This window comes from Brassica napus, chromosome A3 (genome assembly GCF_020379485.1).
Source record: "Brassica napus cultivar Da-Ae chromosome A3, Da-Ae, whole genome shotgun sequence".
Lineage (NCBI taxonomy): Eukaryota > Viridiplantae > Streptophyta > Magnoliopsida > Brassicales > Brassicaceae > Brassica > Brassica napus.
Genome location: NC_063436.1, coordinates 36021374 through 36043407, shown reverse-complemented (window position 1 = coordinate 36043407; position 22034 = coordinate 36021374). Strand labels below are relative to the sequence as shown.

Here is a 22034-nt window from a genome sequence, read left to right as displayed (position 1 = left end):
CCCCACTTAATCCAACCGTGACTTATGAATAGAGGTTGACCTCCTATTTTGTTCTTCAAGACCTTGTGATTTTCTCGACTTATTACATCATCGTTATCATGCACAATGCCTTTGTCACTTCCTTTCCTATCAAGCAAGCGATCATGGTTAAGACACCATATATGATCTTCTCATCGAAATCAAGAAAGCAACCCTTGATCCCTTTCTAAACATTTGATATTATATGTCTAGTAGATGCATTCTACTTAGATAAAAAGAGATAGAGTAAGAGACTAAAGGATTTTAGTAACCATGTCATGAGTAAAATGATCTTGTTGTCTTTTCCATCCGTCTTAACAGTTTTCTCTTCCTCTTCTTCAACATCCTTATCCTCACATAGTGTCGTTCATCTTCATCCTCATCCCTGCCCAAGTCATGGTCAAAATATTCTTCATAGAATTGATCGTCTGTCGTTCATCTTCATCCTCATCCCTGCCCAAGTCATGGTCAAAATATTCTTCATAGAATTGATCGTCTCATCTTCATCCTCATCCCTGCCCAAGTCATGGTCAAAATATTCTTCATAGAATTGATCGTCTGTCGTTCATCTTCATCCTCATCCCTGCCCAAGTCATGGTCAAAATATTCTTCATAGAATTGATCGTCTGCGTCATCATCCTCACCGTTCTCCAGTTTGTTTCTGGGAATTTTATGATTAACCTCCCTTGGATACCCCCTCTGATTGCAGTCCCCTGTTAACGTTTAAGGCCTTTGTTATTTAGAATCAAAGCTTAGACAGAACATTAGTATAAACTTGTAAATGTGTTGTTAGTTGAAAGTGCCTTCACAATTTGACTTACCTTCTTATGAAACCGTCTTCAAATATTTCCAGAAATCCAGCAACCCATCGATCTGCATTCTCTACCCACTCGTTGTGCAACCGTTTCACAATTTGGATCTGAAAATTTTGATTTAGACATTAGCAAAAGTGGTAAAAAGAGTTGGTTCATAAGAAGACAAAAACTGCAACATATATAATTCTTAGAACTTTTGGCTCAACATGATCATTACAATAATCACAATATCTCTAAAAACTAAGATACATAATTAATTGATTTGCAGAATCTTTTGCGGAACTCAAAACAAAAAAAAACAGTTTAAACTAAACCTTGTAGAGTTTATGCTTTCTATTATGTGTAACTTGTCGACAACGGATGAACACTTGCCGGACTTAAAATCGGAGAAAAACACCCTCGAGTTAGCCCTTAAACAGCGAATTAGTCTACTCTAAGAGAGATAAGAGAAGAGATATGAGGAGAGGATGATTCTAGCAGAAAAATACGGACATATTTATACCCAAATTTGTAGAGCTTCGCCGACGCAAACCACACATTGAAGAACTCGTAGTGGACGTCAGATTTAATGGGATTAAACACCAAAAAACCATACCGAAATCCGTTTCAGTAACGGTGAAGAAACTCGAGCATCATCATCGCGAAGAACACAGACTTTTCTTATCAGATTAGGGTTAGCATCATGGGATTATGGGTCGAAAATACAGTACAAACTTAAGGAGAATAGACTGTGTTGTCTGATGATTATTAAGTTAGATATATTTTCTACATAAGTCTGATAGTTACATTTTAATTTAAGTAGTTTCATATATAAATGTAATTTAATATGTTAAAGCTGTTATTAGAATGGTCCTCCTATGACTTTTTTGTAGTAGATAAAAAATAGGACCCTAAATTAATAGATTAGATTAGTTAATTTTGCATTTATATATGAGCATATATGATAACTACAATTAATTTTTTTTTTGTTCATACACTTGGACTGTTAATTAAAATATAAATCATTAGAGAAATACAAATTAATTTGTGAAGATTTTAGGGAACAACAAATTTTTTATTTTCTTATTAATATTATAGAATACAGATAAGTTGGTGAGTAAACTGAAAAAAATCGATAATTCAATCTTATAAGTTATGATCTAATTATTCTTTTGTTTTGTTTATTTGGATTTTATAAGAAGAAACTGGTAAACTGCAAAAAAAAATTATTTATTTATTTATTTTAAGATCAGCTGATATCTTTTTAATTAACAATCAAGGGATACTTATAATATTTAAAATGTTTTTTCAGTGCTTAACTTTCTTAATTTGGTTTCGTTTTGACCTTTATTAAGGGGGCGACTGGTTTTCCCGCTACCACCCGCAAACGCAGCTTTTGCGGTTGGTAGCGGTTGTTGGCGGTTTGCAACAATCACTCAAATCGGTCTAAACCGCTTCAAACCGCTCCGAACCTCATAAATTCAAAAGCTGGCTCCAGCTAAAATATATCTATTATATTTTAATTAATATTCTAAAATTTTATAGTAAAATAATTTCAATAAATTTTTTTATTATTAAAATTATAACTTTCTAAATATAAATTTTATATTTATTATAATTTTATGATTTTTGATATTTTTATAAGTATATTAAATATAAATATTATTAATTTATTATTTGACCGTTACCGCATTTGGTAGTTAACCAGTCATAAGTGTCCCACAAACGCACCAATTTTTAACCGCAGTACCAGTCATACAAATCTTTTAAAACCGCTAAAAACCGCAACCGTCCGCATCCACAAACTCCCGCAACCGCAACCGCTGCGTTTAAACCAGTCAGGTCCTAAATCAGTGAAACGCAACCGTAATGTGACAATGGATTAGTCCAAACAAAAACAACGTAATGTATACGATATAATAATCATAAGAATAGGTCTTAAAAATCATATCCAATTGTTTTTGTTTCTATGCAATAAAAGAAATCTCAAAATAACATATCAGTCATAGTCATATTTCCAAACATCTATTTTGAATGTTTCTTCATAGAATTCTGAGAGATTAGTTAGACAGTTTTTCATTAAAGCTGTTGAGGAGAAATAAATAAATTATTAACCTATATTTTTCAATTGGTATTCTCTTTAACATATTTTTCACTTTAACTACGTCAAACCGTAGCTTTTCACTTTAGCTACGTCGTCAAACCATAGCTCAAATAAATTTTTTGTATGAGAATTTTTAGCTCTTTTTCATAATTATTTTATTTATTGTAAGACTGTTTAAAAACAACCTCTCATTCATACCAAAAAAACATATATGCTATACAGAACGTTGTTTCATTTCTTTGTCTTTGAAAGTTTTTATTCCCATAATCAAATGGTGGATTTTTGTTTCCAAAATATGAAAGGTTAATTTTGGCACAATTTAACCATTTCTAGGAACTTTTTATTGGAAAATACTTTTTCGGTCAATAAGCTAAAAAGTGATGATTTTGTCATTCTGGTAGGAACATCTGAATTAGCAAACTTTTATCCCTAAGAGACGACGAAGATCAAGGTATAAATGGTTTCTTGCTTCCTTTGAGTAACTTAAGATCAAATATATCAGCCGATCCGCCACGGCTATGCTGGGAGAAGAACATCTAAGTAACCTAGCCGTTAAATTTGCTTATTTGGAAGGCAATATGTTCGACGTCACCAACGTACTCCCTGATGCGGTCATGTGTAAAGTGGATTGAGCGTCGATGTGCCAATAAACAGACAGAAAGTCCACATCACATGCCTGTGAATATCCCACTTATGCTGGTCTCACGTGGACATAAAGCCCTTAGCTTTCAATATTTCCTTTTGGTTGCTTGTTACTTCCTCGTCTTCCTGAGGGAGATCAATCCAGAAGTTACCATCATTTAATTCACCCGCAGCTTATATCAAACCACCGAGTTGAGTTAACCGTTCGTCTTGGGGGTGTACCAAGCCTGTACAAAAAGCTCTTCAGGGTGAAGTAAACCATTGGCTCTGTTAGCAACCGAAGGATTATGCAACCATGACCAAGGCAATGCAAAACCTTCTAGTATCCCCACAGGTTTGTAAATAGTGGCACATCTGCCACATTTCCAAACTTTATTGAAGTCAGTGTTTTGCACCACTTCAGTCTATCCGAGAATTATCCTTCCTGTAGCAAAACCTATGGCTAAAACCGCTAAAAACCGCAACCGTCCGCATCCACAAACTCCCGCAACCGCAACCGCTGCGTTTAAACCAGTCAGGCCCTAAATCAGTGAAACGCAACCGTAATGTGACAATGGATTAGTCCAAACAAAAACAACGTAATGTATACGATATAATAATCATAAGAATAGGTCTTAAAAATCACATCCAATTGTTTTTGTTTCTATGCAATAAAAGAAATCTCAAAATAACATATCAGTCATAGTCATATTTCCAAACATCTATTTTGAATGTTTCTTCATAGAATTCTGAGAGATTAGTTAGACAGTTTTTCATTAAAGCTGTTGAGGAGAAATAAATAAATTATTAACCTATATTTTTCAATTGGTATTCTCTTTAACATATTTTTCACTTTAACTACGTCAAACCGTAGCTTTTCACTTTAGCTACGTCGTCAAACCATAGCTCAAATAAATTTTTTGTATGAGAATTTTTAGCTCTTTTTCATAATTATTTTATTTATTGTAAGACTGTTTAAAAACAACCTCTCATTCATACCAAAAAACATATATGCTATACAGAACGTTGTTTCATTTCTTTGTCTTTGAAAGTTTTTATTCCCATAATCAAATGGTGGATTTTTGTTTCCAAAATATGAAAGGTTAATTTTGGCACAATTTAACCATTTCTAGGAACTTTTTATTGGAAAATACTTTTTCGGTCAATAAGCTAAAAAGTGATGATTTTGTCATTCTGGTAGGAACATCTGAATTAGCAAACTTTTATCCCTAAGAGACGACGAAGATCAAGGTATAAATGGTTTCTTGCTTCCTTTGAGTAACTTAAGATCAAATATATCAGCCGATCCGCCACGGCTATGCTGGGAGAAGAACATCTAAGTAACCTAGCCGTTAAATTTGCTTATTTGGAAGGCAATATGTTCGACGTCACCAACGTACTCCCTGATGCGGTCATGTGTAAAGTGGATTGAGCGTCGATGTGCCAATAAACAGACAGAAAGTCCACATCACATGCCTGTGAATATCCCACTTATGCTGGTCTCACGTGGACATAAAGCCCTTAGCTTTCAATATTTCCTTTTGGTTGCTTGTTACTTCCTCGTCTTCCTGAGGGAGATCAATCCAGAAGTTACCATCATTTAATTCACCCGCAGCTTATATCAAACCACCGAGTTGAGTTAACCGTTCGTCTTGGGGGTGTACCAAGCCTGTACAAAAAGTTCTTCAGGGTGAAGTAAACCATTGGCTCTGTTAGCAACCGAAGGATTATGCAACCATGACCAAGGCAATGCAAAACCTTCTAGTATCCCCACAGGTTTGTAAATAGTGGCACATCTGCCACATTTCCAAACTTTATTGAAGTCAGTGTTTTGCACCACTTCAGTCTATCCGAGAATTATCCTTCCTGTAGCAAAACCTATGGCTGAAACAAAGAGTAAAATTTGTTTTTGTCAGAGATTCCAAATTATCAGGAAGTTATTAGTAAGAAGGAGTTTACAGATGCCAAATTAAAAACAAAACATATTTAAAGCGTACATACCTTTCCATCAACCAGTAGCAAGAAGAATATGATAGTTTGACTTTACTCAGATCATAAACTGGATCAAATCTGTCGAAAAAAAAACTGGATCAAATCTTAATATCTATCTTTCAAGTATATGAATATTAATAATTGTGCAGATAACATTCAAAACAATGTAGAAGCCGAAGAAGAATTGGGTTCATTGCAAAGAAGAATTGGGTTCAATTAGATTTCCAAAGTTCGTAAGATCAAATCAATTCAACCCAGCCCAGATTAGATCACTCACCTTAGGTTTCAGATCCGATTGGTAATCGAATTTCCAATCACTGAAATAGGGAAATGAAGGGGCACGGCTCTGACCTAGAAGACCAAGGCCACATTTCTCGTGCGTTGAAGCCATTTCCGGGAACTTGTGATGATCCATAGACCAATGGGTAACTGGATCGTCGAGTTCGCCGCCATTGGGACGAAATTAAAACAATCGAGGGAGAGAGGAAGAAGGGTCATGAGCAAAGAAAGAAAATGCTCTCCTACCTCCATGGCAACTTCTATATATACTCAATCAGAGTGATAAAAAGGATTGAAGCTCATGGAGTGGAAGTCGTTGATTGATTTTCATAACTGCATACGTTTCTTGATGAGAAGGAGAACTGAAAGGGCAAGGGTTTCTAAGCGAAACAATTGAATCAAAACGCAACTTTAGACTCGTAAAAGAGAATGACACGTGGAAGGTTTTCCTCTCCGTATTATCTGACGTGGTACTCTCTAAGGAGAGATGAAGCTCTATCATTGGTTGATTATTTTTTCTGACGTGGAGGGCCTCTCCATTGAGGATATTTAGCTTTTAGTATTGTATTGATACTTAAGTTATTTCGTAAACAATAACAACAAAATCTATTAATAAATAACTAAATAATGGAATTTTTCAGTTTACGAAGTTTTGGGTTAATGATTTTATTCTCTGAAAATTATGCTTTCCCAAAAACTTAAATGAGAATGATGTAGAAGAAACCGAGTAAGAAAACCCTAACGTTTCGTCTTTTTTTCCTGGAAACAAATCCTTTTGAATTATCATCTTTGATTTAATTTAATTTTCATTTAATTTTCTTTATAAAATTTTCCAAATAACATATATAATATAAACAAAATATATATAAAGTTTAAAAAGCAAATTTAAAAACGAAAATTTATGTATATATAATACGATTTCATTAAAAAGGAAAGTTCGGAAAATAGTAAGAAAAAATTTATAAATAACATAAAATATACTTTTGAAGTAATAAAATAGTCTTTTATATCTATATTTTCTTATACGAAAATAGATATTTGTATATAATGTGAATACCAAAGCAAATCTAATAATTACATAGTATTTTAAAATAGCATAACACAATATACTTAAACAAGGGAGATATATTATATTTTATCATCATTAAAATCATATATGTTCTCTTAATATATAATTTGCTTCTAAATTTTAAACCCGACCCGGACACTGAAATCACACATGGGCTCACAGTGTTGTAGATACATCAATATGATTTATCTGGTTTAAAAAACTAAGGTATGCAATTTAAAAAAAAAGAGTGAATGTGCGAGATATATGATGTGAATGCATCTCCAGATCAGAACTGCTCAATATTGAAATATGAGCTAACCTTTCCTTCTAAGATTGTGCATATCGGTTTTTGTTCTCGGTTCAGTTTTTTTTTTCGGTTTTAGAGATCTGAAATCCGTGCAGATATTTATGATATTCGGTTTACTTTTAGTTTGTTTTTGGTTTTCAGTTCAGTCTGGATAACAATGTTGAAAAAACGCTAATAGTCGAGAAAATTTTGGGTTTAATTATGTTCCAATTTGTTTAGGTAAAGTTTTCAAATAATTATGGGTTTTAGAAGAATTTTTTTTGGTAAATCAAATTTTTAGAATAAAATATCGGATAGTCAGAAATATTTCGGATATAAAAACCATTTTGATAATTCATTTTTATGGTAATTCAGTTGCAAATAGTATCTCAGGGGAATCAAATCAAATGGCATTCCAAGAAGAATAAATGCATCTGCTAGACCTTGTACACCAATACCGATAGGCCTGCCTATGACGCATGTTTGAAGTTTTGGCGGTTGGCATTCCAAGAAGAATAAATGCATCTGCATCCACAGGATACTGATTCACATCAATTATCTTATTGAGATTAACAGTAACGGTTGCAGTAACCTGAAGAAATAGAATATATATATATATATTTTTCTAAATCAACATCAAATTACAGTAACTGTTGCAGCAAACTTATCAAAATAAACTTAAGTAATTAAGCGCTGACCTCTGCTAGTTTGTCGAAATCAAAGTAACGATTCTTTGTAAGACATGTCCAGAGTTATGCACAAGGTGACAAAGTAAAATCAATCAGCGCTGAAACACCTTTTTCAACTCACCTTCTCCCTAACGAATCGGAAAAAAAAAAATAAAGATGACAGACGCGCAGTTGTATATACGAAGAGGCAAAAGGGAAAGCAGTTGTATAATAATATAGGAAGGCAAAAATAATAAAGATGACAGACGACCAGTAAATTTGGGGAAAGTAAACTACACTAATTAGTCTTTGATTACTGTAAATGAAACTATTGAAAAGCAGTTGTATATAGGAAGAGGCAAAAGGAACATAATCGCTACTATATATAAAGAAACAAAGCTAAGTGACAAGATTATTCAAACACAAAATAAGAAGAAAATACTTGAAAAGCAACAAAGAGATGAATTTGAGACTATATCTAAAAGAGTTTGAAAGAAAATTCGATATGGAGAAAGCGGTATGTAACCATGGCTTCTTCATGATGGCTCCAAACGTGTGGGACCCCAAATCTAAGTCACTAACTCGACCTTTGACCCTTTCAAATTCCTCTTCTGTCAGTGTGACCATCTCTCACCCTCGCACTCTCTCTTTTCTTGTGATCCAAGTTCACGGCATCAACAATGTCTCAAGGGTCGACGAAGAACTCATCTTGCAACAAGTGGGAAGGATGCTGAGAATATCAGCTGAGGACGATCGTGATGTGACCGAGTTCCAACAACTTCATGAGGATGCAAAGAAGTATGGTTTCGGTCGAATTTTCCGCTCGCCCTTTCTCTTTGAAGATATGGTGAAATCCATCTTGTTGTCTAACATGACTTGGGAGAGGACACTAGGTATGGCTTCTAGCCTCTGCTTATTGCAATCTAAGCTAGCTGACGGAACCGTTAGTAGTCAAACTAATAAAAAAAGGAAACGAGTAGTCAAAGCAAGGAAAGAAACAAGTGGAAATTTCCCTAGTGCCAAGGAAATAGCTAGCCTTGACAAAGATTTGATAAACGAGCACTGTAAACTTGGGTATAGAGCAAAGTGGATCGTTAAATTAGCAAAGATGGTCGAAAGCGGGAAACTGAATCTTGAAGAGATGGAAAGGAGAGATATGAAAGCAGAAGAAGTGTCTGAGAAACTGAACAAATTGAAAGGCTTTGGTCCTTTTTCAACTGCAACAGTGCTTATGTGTATTGGTTATTACCACCTTGTTCCATCTGATACCGAGACCCTAAGACTCTTCCGAGAGGTATATATTTATATATATATATATTCCTTAATTCTGTTTATAAGTTATATTTCATTGATTAATCTAATCTAATGTTGTGTTTGGAGGTACATGTAAATGTGGAATGTTCGAAAGAGACGCTAGAGACAGCAGCACAATCCTTCTACGACAGATTCTCTCCATTCCAGTCTTTAGCCTACTGGTTTGCTTCTAGTATTTTGAATTTTTAAATCATATTCAGTTTCTTTTATATTTATATATATGCTTCTTCTTACACTATATATATATATATAGGTTTGATCTAATCCAAAACTATGAAACAAAACTTGGCAAGCTTAGCGAGTTGAGTCAGCTTGACTACAAGAGTGTTAGCGGATGCTCTCACATGAAGCAACTCAAGGCAGACTAGATGAATATCTCTCTCTAAAAAAACTCGGTTTTTCTTATTATTTAAGTAGCTTGGGTTCAATTTATTTTATGTTTTATTTTTTTCTTTTGGATTTTTGGCTTTTTGTGTTTTACATTACAGCTTTGTAACATTTTATTTTCATGACCTGAGAATTAAATGTTGGAGAAAGGCTCTGTGAAATAAATAAGGGAGAAAAGCTCTCTTATGTGGTGTGTTGTCTCTATAACGAAACTATCTGTTACTGAAGATCATATGTTTGTCCCTATTTATGTGTTGTTTTTACGCTTTAGCTGTCCATCGCTTTTAAAGCTAAGCAATCCAAAATACGGTAACTTGACAACCAATCCTTGGAATTTTTTTTTCAATTTTCACATTTCCAAACTAATGCTCAAAGGTTTCTTATGTTCCTACGACGTTCTTTGACATCTTCAGGTGCAATGCAACATATGCGGTTCCAAATCTTCCAAGTGTGTGTGAAAATGATTTCGTGATTTTCTTTAACTCTGCATAAGTGTACTGTTTTAGCAATACAATAAATACAACGACATTATTATTGTCCTTTTTATTCTTCCTCTTAGTTTGACGCATGAAGACAATGATGGTAGTCGCCAGCCCAGCTGCGGAACCAATGGCTATGAGGATGATCGCCAGAACATGTAAAGCTATTTGACATTTATTAGATCCGGAGAGATTTCCCTTGGAATCATTAAGCTTGAGAATCTCTATACCACTCTCAGAACAACCTCGAAATACTGTAGATTTTCCTTGTTTTGAGGATGCAAGTCAAGTCGTAGATTAGGTCTCTTTCCACTTTTGCGGGGTAAAAATGTTTTGAAGTCTAGATACATCGGAAGCATCGGGCCACCGCTCAGGTTTCTAACGTCGTCTTGTTACCGATGTAGATTGAGAACCTCGGCAAGGCTGCTGCCTTCGCTGTACTGTCACAGAAATGAAGCCTAAAAAGGTAGTTGAATCCAGCGTCCACTGCGAAGAGCCATGTCAAACCAAAATCTGGGTTTTAATTTGGTTAGGGTACTTCTCGTTATAGATTACGCGATAGGCGCTACGTAGTATAATTGATATATTCCTGTACAAAAGCATCTACCCTACCAATCATTCCGTTACCAACAAATTCTATTTTTTTTGTATGGCTTCAGAATCGGAAGGCCAATGTAGGAACATTCCAAGGTCGGTTATCTCAGGTACCCCATCTCCAGCGACCTTGACGCCGTAAACGGTCTCGAGTGCCGTGGTATCGTCTATCTCGAGTCACTGTTGCTACCAACATCTATTATGTGGTCATCAAATCCTCCGTTTGTGTAAAGCCGGTTAGGCATAGAAACAATCTCCAAGCCGTTAATGAAGGCGAGAGTGTGTGGAGACTTAACTCAACCCATGATCCTTCTGCTAGTCCCGCGTCCAGGCTCGGCCAGTGGTGTTGGAGGTAGCGCAGCAATTGATGAGGAAGACATCGGTGGGCTTGCGTGCAGCCGTTTCTCCTTATCCTCCGTTGGTGGAGGCGGAAATAAGAATAGAGATAACAAACAAAATAAAACAGATCATTGGAACTGAAAAAGAACAAAACAAAAAAAAAACAATGGAACTCTTGTTTTGGAGAAGATGAGAGATGAGTGTATAGTTGAAGTTTTGTGTGGTGAGTGAGTTATGTGGGTTCCATCGTTGAGTGAGATGTATACCAATCATATTGAATGATGCTTTACAAGCAAGCGACTCGTTTAATCAATGCGTAAACTGTAGCAACCTTTCATCCTACAATAACCATAGACATCAGTGATCATAAGTAAAACGAATCAGGACATCATATACATTAACTACGGTAGATCATTGGGACCATTATTCACTTACCACGATGACTCACAGAATCGTGACTCTTGGATAAAGAAATTTAATCTATGTAAAAATAAACAAACGCTGTATACTAAACTGTCTTTAGCACGTTAAGATGATTTTCCTCACTAATTTGACCAGAATTAAATGTTTTTTTTTGAATTGAATGTTAAAATTTAATTCAAAGAAAAGTGACCTTTTTACAACATGTGCATCATATTTTTTGAGTTTGCATATTTAAAAAGTCCAAAATTTCCTAACAAAGTCTCATCTCCTTTAAGACATTTGGCTATCTCGTATCAACCAATCTGCCATTCCACTTGCATACTCCTTATCTCCTTTTCGCTGAATCACAGTGATACATTTCACGCATTTTAGAGTTTGTCACACAAAAGCTAATCGAAGAAAATAATATATTTTATAGAAGACAATAGAAATGACGTGAAGAAAACTCCAAGATCTATAGACAATATTCAAACTATGTAAGCCGATCAACATTGTTAGTAGGGCTGGACATTTTTATCTATTAACTTTGATTCGATTAAAAATTAATATTCATTTAAACAAAGCAAATCATAAATACTATAAAAATTAGAGTCGGATATCCATTCCGATTCGAGTTTTATACAAATATATATATATATATATATATCTACAATTAAATATAGAATTTTAAATGTATAATTTTGTATAACTATTATTTTAACATACAATTTATAAATTTCATATAAAACTATTAAGCTAAGAAAGGAATATAAACCATTATAAATTATAATTTTCTAAATTTCATGTTTACCGAAACATTTTAACTAATTTAAAAAAATATAGAACATATAATTTCACTAATATTTTTTTTTTCACTTTATATTATGTAAAATATATTTTGTAAACAAAATTTTTTATAGTTTTTCTAGATTACTTGTATTGAACAAGTGGATAACTTATCTATAAATATACGTCGCAAATATATGTAAAATTTATGGATATCCAGTTTTTTGAATATCCGTATTTTTGAATAAAAAAAGCAAATAATTAGATATCCGTAAAATGTGAAGTTAGTCATATAAATACTGAAAATCCTCTATATATTAATTGAAAACTATTTAAAAAGTTGTAACACATATTTTTGTACTAATTACAAAAGAGACTTGATGATGTGTCATTTAATTAAAATTTCAATTTAGCTTACGTGGCCGCATAAAAATCAGTTGAATAATTTTTAGGTCCAAAATCCAATTGATAAGGAACATTATTTTAACAATTTTTGAATCCTTCCTCATTTTTGTTTATTTTTATATTATTAAAAGAAATTAAAAAATCACATTAAACATATAATTTGGATTTTTTTCTTATATGTTATATTTTGAATTTTTGAAAACGACTTTAAATTACCAAAAGTGTTAAAACTTCATTTGAAACTTTTGTGATTAATGGCTCAATTGTTTTTGTTATAGGAAGATACAATGATCATAAAGTCGTATTAATATGAATTTTTATTTAATAGATATTCATATTAAATAATATATATATATATATATATATATATTTAATATTGTTTAAATTAAACTAAGTACCATTTGAAATACATAAATATGTTGATTTTAAAATTTGAATTGAAAGTGTATTGAGACCTTAATATTTTAATTTTGAAATTTGCATCGAAAAAATATCACATCAAAAAGTTTTGGATTAATGTTTTAAATTTTTTGTTACATCAAATATACAAATGTTAATAAAACCATATGAGTATTAAGTCCCAATATTAAATATTTATATTAAAATATACTATATATTTATGTCAATATCATTAAAATATAATTATATACCATGCAAAATAAATAAAATGATTATTTTAATTTATTTACCATAAATATATTGTAAATAAACAAGAGGTATTATGTTGATTTATGTGATTAATCTAATCTCATAATATTAAATGAGAAACAATTAAGCATGTGTAAGGTTTTATTAATTGATATTGTTTGAAAATTTTAAAAGAAATCGATACAAGATTTATCTAGAAGCTACTGAAATCACCTAGTAAGAACATGGATTGCACAAAAAAATTGTTTTCCTAACCTTAACATCTTTTCTATTCATCACAACACCAACAAAGAATATTTAAAAGTGTCTATTGACAAACTGAAAAAAGTTTTTAATGATTAACTAAATGGGCCACATACATAATAAAATGTGTTTTGGTTTAAAAATTATTGCATACCCAAAATCAATATGAACCATCATCACTTTCGCTTATATTTTGTCATAATAAAAATATAGGTCTTGGCAAAAAAATCCGAATACAAAAAAATGAACCAAAACCGAACCAAAAAATAGTACAGAACTTTAACCAAAATTGGTTAGATATCCGAATGGGTTCAAAATTTTGGTATATAGAGAACGAGAACAAGCCCGATCCGAACCAAAATATTTCGGGTATCTGAACCAGCTTTATATACTTAAATATATATATTTTTAAAATTTTAATATCTAAAAGAATATATAAGTATATGTTTAAAATAGCTAGATGATACTTAGAGGTTGGTTGTTTTCAGTTTTTGAATTAATTTTTTGTTTTTGATTTTCTAAAATCTAGTTTTGATCCAATCATGATTTTAACAGAGTAGATTCCCTAATTTTTAGAGAAACTAAATTTTACATTGTTTTACAGGAAATTGCCACAACTACCACATTCATAATACCACTTTTCATGTTTACACTAACCACCTTTAATAAGGATAAAAGACACTTATACCTCTAGGGTTAACTAATCAGAACTTAGAATTTAGAATTGAGGGGAGGGGGGGGGGGGGGGGGGGGGGGGTAGGGGGTAGGGTTTTTGGAATGTGAAATTTAGTATTCTAATAAATATATATATATAAATAAATACTTAAAAAAATAAAATTTTTTAAAAATAGTTTCAAACATAAACTTCGATTTTCAAAAAGAAAATTTGAAAAAAAAAATTATAAAAAGTTTGAATTTGAAAAAAGTATAATTCGAAAACATAAAAAATAATATTTTTTATTTATCTAAATATTGATTTATTATATATATATATATAACAAAGGGTATAAGAGTATTTTGCCACTTAATGAAGAATATATTTTTGAAAATGTTTCTTTAATGGTGGTAAAGATGAAGAGTGGCACTATGAAAGTGGTAAACATAAAATTTCCCCTTGTTTTAATGTGTTAAGTATAAAAGCTATAATTTTTATTATATTTTTTATTTGTTTTTTTTTTGAAAAAAATTATTAACCTTAGGAAAACATCTACTATCTATATTTATTATACAAAGTACATGAATAAAAATAAAAAATAATAATATTATTCTTTAATAATTAAGTAATTGGATTTTTGTTTAGGTAAATTTTTTATTTAATATTTTTATTATAAAATTATATATAATTAATTGAATTTGTTGGTAATAATTATTATACACTTATTACATTGTAACTTTATTTTTATATAATATAAGGCATTTAGTTTTAGGATTTTTAACGTTAAAACCCCTCAACTGAGTTTGTTTTGGGTAAAAACCTCCAAACTAAGTATTTAATGAAAACACCCTAAACTAACTTTATTTAATGAATTAAAGCCTTGCAGGTCATAATTACCACTACTACCGGTAAATCTTTAGTTTAGGGGTTTCTACATTAAGTAAACATAGTTCAGGGGTTTTACCGTTAAAAAAAATAAAAAAAATCAAAATTTTATAATATTATCTAAAAATAGTAACTTAAATTTTCAAAATTAGCATTTTAAGTTTTAACATCAACATTTTATATGTAAAAATTAAAAATGTAAAATCCCAGAAAATATAATAAAAATTATCTAAAGATTTATTATTATATTTTTGTTAGATAAGATATATTTTTTATTACATTTTCTTGTTTTTTACATTTTTAATATTTTAGTAATTTTTGTACATGTAAATCTTTAGATAATTTTCTTGTTTTTTAAATTTTTAAAAATTATCTAAAGATTTATTATTACATGTTTATTAGATAGGATATAATTTTTTATCACATTTACTAGGTTTTTACATTTTTAATTTATACATATATAACGCTGATATTAAAAACACATCAAACTCATATATTTACAAAAAAAAAATCTAAGCTACTAATTTTTAGATAATATTATAAAATTTTGATTTTTTTTATTTATAATGGTAAAACTCTTCAACTATGTTTACTTAATGTAGAAACCCCTAACCTAAAAATTTACCTATAGTAATAGTAATTATGACATGTTAGGGTTTAATTTATTAAATAAAGTTAGTTTATGGGTTTTTTCGATAAATACTTAGTTTGAGCTTTTTACACAAAATAAACTTAGTTGAGGGGTTTTAACGTTAAAAATCCTTAGTTTTATGTTAAATGTTTGAATTACATAAATTTTATGTAAGAGTACCATTTTTAAAATATAATTATTTTAATTTTGTTGCTATAAATATAGTTATTAATTATCTAGAACTAAATGTGCTTTAAATTAATTTATTGATAAGTATTTTGTAATATTTTAATTTCATAATTTTATTAAAATGATCATATTAAAAAATATAATTAAATTTTATTTAATTTTTTAAAAGCTTAACAATTAATTTTGTATTTTCGTGGAGATTAAATTAAATGTGTATTTAATATGTAACTATTAGTTTTTATTTAATGATATATTTTAAGAGAAATTGTCAATAATACTATTTTCCTTATACCACTTTTCACTTATACACTAACCAACTATACCACCAGATTTTTAATGGTCAAACCTTAAATAATTAAACCTAAATTACTCTCCTTCTCCCCCACTACAGGTGTCTCTCGCCGGAGATATCAGACAGGTTTCTGTCGCCGGAGGTATCATCTCCGATCCGATCGGTGACTGTGAGATCGCAATTGAGTACGCCTCTCATTTCAGGTAACGATGAGTCATGGACTCGGACTGCTCTCTTCGCCACTGGTGCTTTTGGTCTATAGTAAGCCTTCTTCACACCTTTCATTGTATTGTTGGTTTTGATCTAATGATTTTAATTTTAATTTCCTGCTCTAGAAGTACAAGTCGGAGCACCAGAAATGAGAGAGAGCTTGATAGGTTTAGCTACCGTAAACTCTCAGAACTCTGTAACACTCTTTGTATTGAATCAAATAAGGAAAAGCTTTGTAGTATGATTCGGATTACACTCTCATGGCGAATGTAATTCAAATCAACGTTCTCATAGCGAACGAGTAGTCTAGACTCATAGCGTCTTTACTAACAACAACAAAGCATAAAAGAAAGTAAATGAACTCAACGGATATATAAACGACTTCGCTCTTCTCTCTCCTCTGTAACGGCAAAGCCTCCACGAGAGATAGAAGGTCTCTGTCTTTTATTCATATCCCACTCCCAGCAAAGCCTCTACGAGAAGTAGAAGGTCTTCGTCTTTTATTCAAATTCTAACTTCCTCGGTTTCCCTCTTCCATATCCAATGACTGCTTCCCTCCAATACTCTTCTTCTTGCGAACGTAAGCCCTTTGATACTTATTAATACCTCGCCCTTCGAAACCGAGCTTGTCCTCAAGCTCGTAAGAAGGAAAACACGCCATGAAATCTGTTAACAACATCCAAGAATCATCACTCGACTGTTTATTCTTCCAAGTCACCAGTAACTCCATCTCCCCCTTCTCATCATATCGTTTCGCCAACACATCCAATGGTTGTAAAGGAGCTTCTGCCTCAGTAGAATAAGCCGGAGGAACCGCGAGTACTTCTACCCTCTCGCCCACTGCTCTCTTAAGTTGTGAAACATGAAAGACATCATGAATCTTTGACCCCACCGGTAACTTCAATCGATAAGCAACTTTACCAATACACTCCACAATCTGATAAGGTCCATAGAACTTAGCAGCTAGTTTCTGACAGAAACGGTGAGCCACTGATGACTGCCTATAAGGCCTAAGCTTTAAGTAAACCATATCATTCACCGCAAAAGAGACATCACGGCGATGCTTATCGGCTTGTGACTTCATCAGTTTTTGTGCTCGCAACAAATAATTCTTCAGTTGAACTAACATCTCATCCCTCAACTTCAAAGATTCTTCTAACTCAAAATTATTCGGCGAACCTTCTTTAAATGGTAACAAAGCCGGAAGATCTCGACCATACACCACGACAAAAGGAGACGTCTTAAACGATGTATGAAACGTAGTATTAAACCAATACTCTGCCCAACACACGAACTTCGACCATCATAAACAAGCAATCCTATGATATCAAATGAATAAACATTAACGCAAAGAACGTAAACAAGAATTGAAAACCGCTGGGCTTCATTCATACCTTCTCTCCTAAGAAAGCTGGAGACAAACATGCTTAGACCTGATGGTCCAATGACATAACCAACAAGATTTGCCATCTGCAAATTGAGAAACTTTATAAATACTTTCATAAATATTTACTTATAATTTTTGTAAGAATTTATAAATGATCTATAAACTCTTCTAAATGATTTATAAATTGATTTATAAACTCTTATAAATTGTGTTATGAAGATTATTAAGTTCTTATAATCTTTGGAATAAACCCTTATAAATAGATTTATAAACTCTTATAAATAGATATATAACCTTGTAAATTAATTTATAAACACTTTTAAATAAATGTATAAACTCTTATAAATAGCTTATAAGTTCTTGTAAATAGTTTTATAAACTCTTTTAAATATTTTTATAAACCTTTATTAAATGTTTATATATTAGTTATAATGGTATATAAAATGTTTATATTAGTTATAATGGTTTATAAATTATTTGTAAGGAATTATATATAATTTATAAAGGTTTATAAATAATTCTGAAGATTTATAGATCATTTGTAATGGTTTCTAAGTTATTTATAATGGTTTATATATACTATGGTCTGGATGATCTTGCAGCAGCCTGCAAGGCAATGGAAGGTGTAGAAGTAATTAATGGCCTTGGGTGCAAGATGTCTTGCTCTTCCTACAAGGTAAAGAGCGAATCTATTCTTAAACCAAACCGGTATGAGGTTTCATGTTTTGATAATCTTGAACTAGAAGAACCAATATACACACATATATAAGGGCTGGTTGCTTCATCTAGCTCTTATGTATTCATAACATCTCTTGTAGATTTCGTATTTTTTGGACACGGAGGATTTCTTCCACAGGAAAAAGAAGCAGAAGAAGAAGAGCGAGAACTTGGCACAAGACAAATCATCATCGCAGCAACGCAACTTGTACAGAATAGAAAGATTCCACAACTTGTATAAGTAGATTTATAAATTCTTATAAATAGATATATAACCTTGTAGATTAATTTAAAAACACTTTTAAATAAATGTATAAACTCTTATAAATAGCTTAAAAGTTCTTGTAAATAGTTTTATAAACCCTTTTAAATAGTTTTATAAACCTTTATAAAATGTTTATATTTTAGTTATAATGGTTTAGAAAATGTTTATATATTAGTTATAATGGTTTATAAATTATTTATAAGGAATTATATATAATTTATAAAGGCTAATAAATAATCTAAGGATTTATAGATCATTTGTAATGGTTTCTAAGTTATTTATAATGATTTATATATCCTTTCTAAGAGGTATATATATCATTTATAAGGGTTTATATTATTTATAAAAATTCATAAACCATTTAAAATCATTTATAAGGGTTTATTCATTACTATAAGGATTAATGAATTGTTTATAAGATATTAAAAATCATTTGTAATGGTTTATAAATCATTTATAAGATGTTTATATATCACTTTAAAGGTTTATAAATAGATTATATAGTCTTATAAACAGTTAATATAATATTATAAATAACTTATAAAATCTTTAAAATTATTTAAATTCAAAAGAAACCATAAAATTATTTATAAAGGCTTATAAATCGTAATGCATCTCCATGTAAATAGCTTTCATCTAATGACTACGGTCGATTTGGATGCTTAACCTATTTATTATACTGGTGCATCCATCGATAAGCTCATAGAAGCATCCATAACCGGAAAATCTGCTACTAGCGTAGGCATTTGAGCAATGAAACACCTCTGAGAGCCTCGCGGTTTTTGTGTTGTCAGGGTCTAGCCACAAACTATGAGCTGATTCTCCGTTGCAGTCAATCTCTCCGGACAAGCCATTGAAAAGTGCAGTCTCGTATCCCAACGGAGAAAGAATGGTGTGGAGGAAACAAACCGGTTTGGTGAAGTTCTTTGCGTATCTGATCCCTGAAAACAAACCCGTCCATGTTTCTTCCAGCTGCGTCTGCAATAAAATGTTTCACAACATGGACATGAAAACTCATACTAGATTCATCTAACGAAAAGTAACTACAAAGAAGAGGAGTATACCGTGCAGTGTCCATCGATGAAAACAACGTGTGGACGATTAGGCGAACCAGTGACTCTAGAGGAAACATAAGCGCTGTACCAATCTGTCACGGTATGGAACATATTTGCATACTCGAATCGAGTGACAAGCAGAGTTGGCTACTCCATCCACTGGAGCCAAGGCAAAAACCAAAACTAAAACATCAATCAACAAGTACAATTTCAACGATTCATTACTGCATTTCTTTAATTGGATCTGATCTTTCCATGACAGTCTTTTGTTCCAAGAAAAAAGCTTTCTAATTATATAATTTTAAGTAAATCTTATAAATGATTTATAGACCCTTATAAAAAGTTTATATATTTTCATATAAATGATTTTTAAGACTTTATAAATGAATTACCTTTCTAAATATTTATAAATTATTTTATATAACCTTATAAATATTTGGTATATTCTTATAAGTGATTTTATAAAGGTTTATAAATCATTTATAGGAATGTATATATAAACTATTGATAAAGGTTTATAAATCATTTCTAAATCTTTAAAAATGATTTATAAACATTTATAAATTATTTATAATCCTTATAAAGCCTTATAGACTGATTTTATAAATTCTTATAAATGAATTATACTTTAATAATTTATTTAGAAAGCCTTATAGACTGATTTTATAAACTCTTATTAATTGTTTTATAAACCATTATAAATAATATTTTATTTCTTATAAATAATTTACAAACATTTATAATAGAATTATAGACAATTATAATAGCTTTTTGAATATTTACTTCTAAAGTTTTGTAAAGATTGATAAACTCTTATAAAAGATTTATAAACTCTTGAAAAAGATTTATTAACTCTTATAAATTGTGCTATGAAGGATATTAAACTCTTATAATATTTTTATAGATCCTTATATACAGATTCATAAACTTTTATTAATATATTTATAAAACTTTATAAATGATTTATAAGTTCTTATAAATGGTTTTATAAACCCTTATAAGAGGTTTCTAACATGCAAGATAATATAGATTAGCTAGAGCCCAAGCTGCAGCAAAACTACCTTCCTTTCCCTTGTATCAGAACTTTGCAATTGATCAACCTTCTCGGTGGGAAGATAAGGGCCAGTTTCATCCATCCTAGGACCAACAGAGCCTCTTCCACGTTTGTTCCTGTCATTTACAAAGAGACTCAGAAGATGAAGGAAGCTAAAGGTAACAGAAGCTATAGCAAATAGACATATATACCGTGATTGGAGAAACGACTCAATCTCATCATCTCCTAAACCTTCATCATCATCATCCAAGTACAATCTTTTGTCCGATGATGATTGATGAGTGATCTTTCTCTCATCATTAATGGAGCTACATCCAAACTCCTTTTCGAGAAACTACTACTCCGCTTCATTTGGCTACTGCTCCTGCTGCTTTCCTCTCTTGATTTTCTTTTGAGCCTTTCGTTTTCTAGCTCTCGAGCCTTCCCCATCTCATTGGTTTCTACCGCACTGTTTGCTGTATTATGGTCAAGAACCATGCAAAAGATTAGAGTAAATAATTAACAACATGTTGAGCTACATTGAGTACTAGACAGACACGTAAGTCACAACATTGAACTGTTAAGAAACGCAGAACCCAAAACAAAACTTTCAGATGCTGCCAACTTTTTTATCGTGAATCGACCATTCACCAAAAGTTAAAATAATCCTCTTCCAAAAACATACAGCTATTGCTTCAACGAACAAAAGAATATCACACACTATAGCAATGCAAAGGCTTATCCTTTTCAATCTTAACATTTGTAAAACGAAAATAAGTAAAGGGTGGAAAGAAAAGCATTACATTGTTTAACACCAAGGACAGTTGTTGTGAGAAACCTTGAGTTAGGTCGATGCCTTACATTAGGCTTCTCAAGATAAGCTCGGACACCATCTTTTTCAGCTTGTCTCCTCAACTCTGCCGCTTCTCTCAACAGAACCGAAGCTATTCGATTTTCAGTTTCCAGATCCATCTACACAAGCAGGCTGTTAAAGTAACCAAACACTCAAAATCTGATATAGAAAGCCTGAACATTTTCTGCCACAGAACCGCACCGGTAAAATGAGAGAGAGACGGTGGATGTCCGGTGAATCGGAGGCAGAGAGGAAGAAAAAAGATCGCGAGAGAGAGAGAGAGAGAGAGCGGAAGAGAAGAGGATCGTGAGAGAGAGATAAGGTTAGTGCTAGTATGGTCTTTTGGTCATTAATGAAAAGTGTATTTGTGAAAATGTCCCCATACTAGTGGTATACTTGAAATGTGGTACGAAAGAAAGTGTAGAACTAAAATTTCCCCATATTTTAAATAA

General features: G+C 31.6%; 1 protein-coding gene, 1 long non-coding RNA gene and 1 pseudogene across 2 annotated transcripts; 1 reads left to right on the top strand and 2 right to left on the bottom strand.

Annotated features, from left to right (window-relative positions):
- Positions 1 to 7234: 7234 nt before the first annotated feature.
- Positions 7235 to 11079, top strand: LOC106357315. The gene is made up of 3 exons (XM_022692503.2): positions 7235 to 9107; positions 9194 to 9288; positions 9381 to 11079. Exons 1-3 carry the CDS (start codon positions 8274 to 8276, stop codon positions 9493 to 9495), a joined length of 1044 nt encoding a protein of 347 aa, XP_022548224.2. The 5' UTR covers positions 7235 to 8273; the 3' UTR covers positions 9496 to 11079.
- On the bottom strand, positions 9964 to 11724 carry LOC125607318. The gene is made up of 2 exons (XR_007338482.1): positions 10606 to 11724; positions 9964 to 10479 (listed from the first exon to the last, which is right to left on the bottom strand). It is a non-coding gene; the product is annotated as an uncharacterized LOC125607318 (long non-coding RNA).
- An 8561-nt stretch (positions 11725 to 20285) lies between these two features.
- LOC106357324 lies at positions 20286 to 22032 on the bottom strand (annotated as a pseudogene).
- Positions 22033 to 22034: the final 2 nt, after the last annotated feature.

Excerpts from the sequence above, each read along its gene's own strand:
- LOC106357315 (XM_022692503.2), top strand. The coding sequence starts at position 8,274 with ATGAATTTGAGACTATATCTAAAAGAGTTTGAAAGAAAATTCGATATG. Across the intron at positions 9,108-9,193 it reads CCCTAAGACTCTTCCGAGAG|GTACATGTAAATGTGGAATG; the intron begins GTATATATTTAT and ends TTGTGTTTGGAG. Across the intron at positions 9,289-9,380 it reads TTCCAGTCTTTAGCCTACTG|GTTTGATCTAATCCAAAACT; the intron begins GTTTGCTTCTAG and ends ATATATATATAG.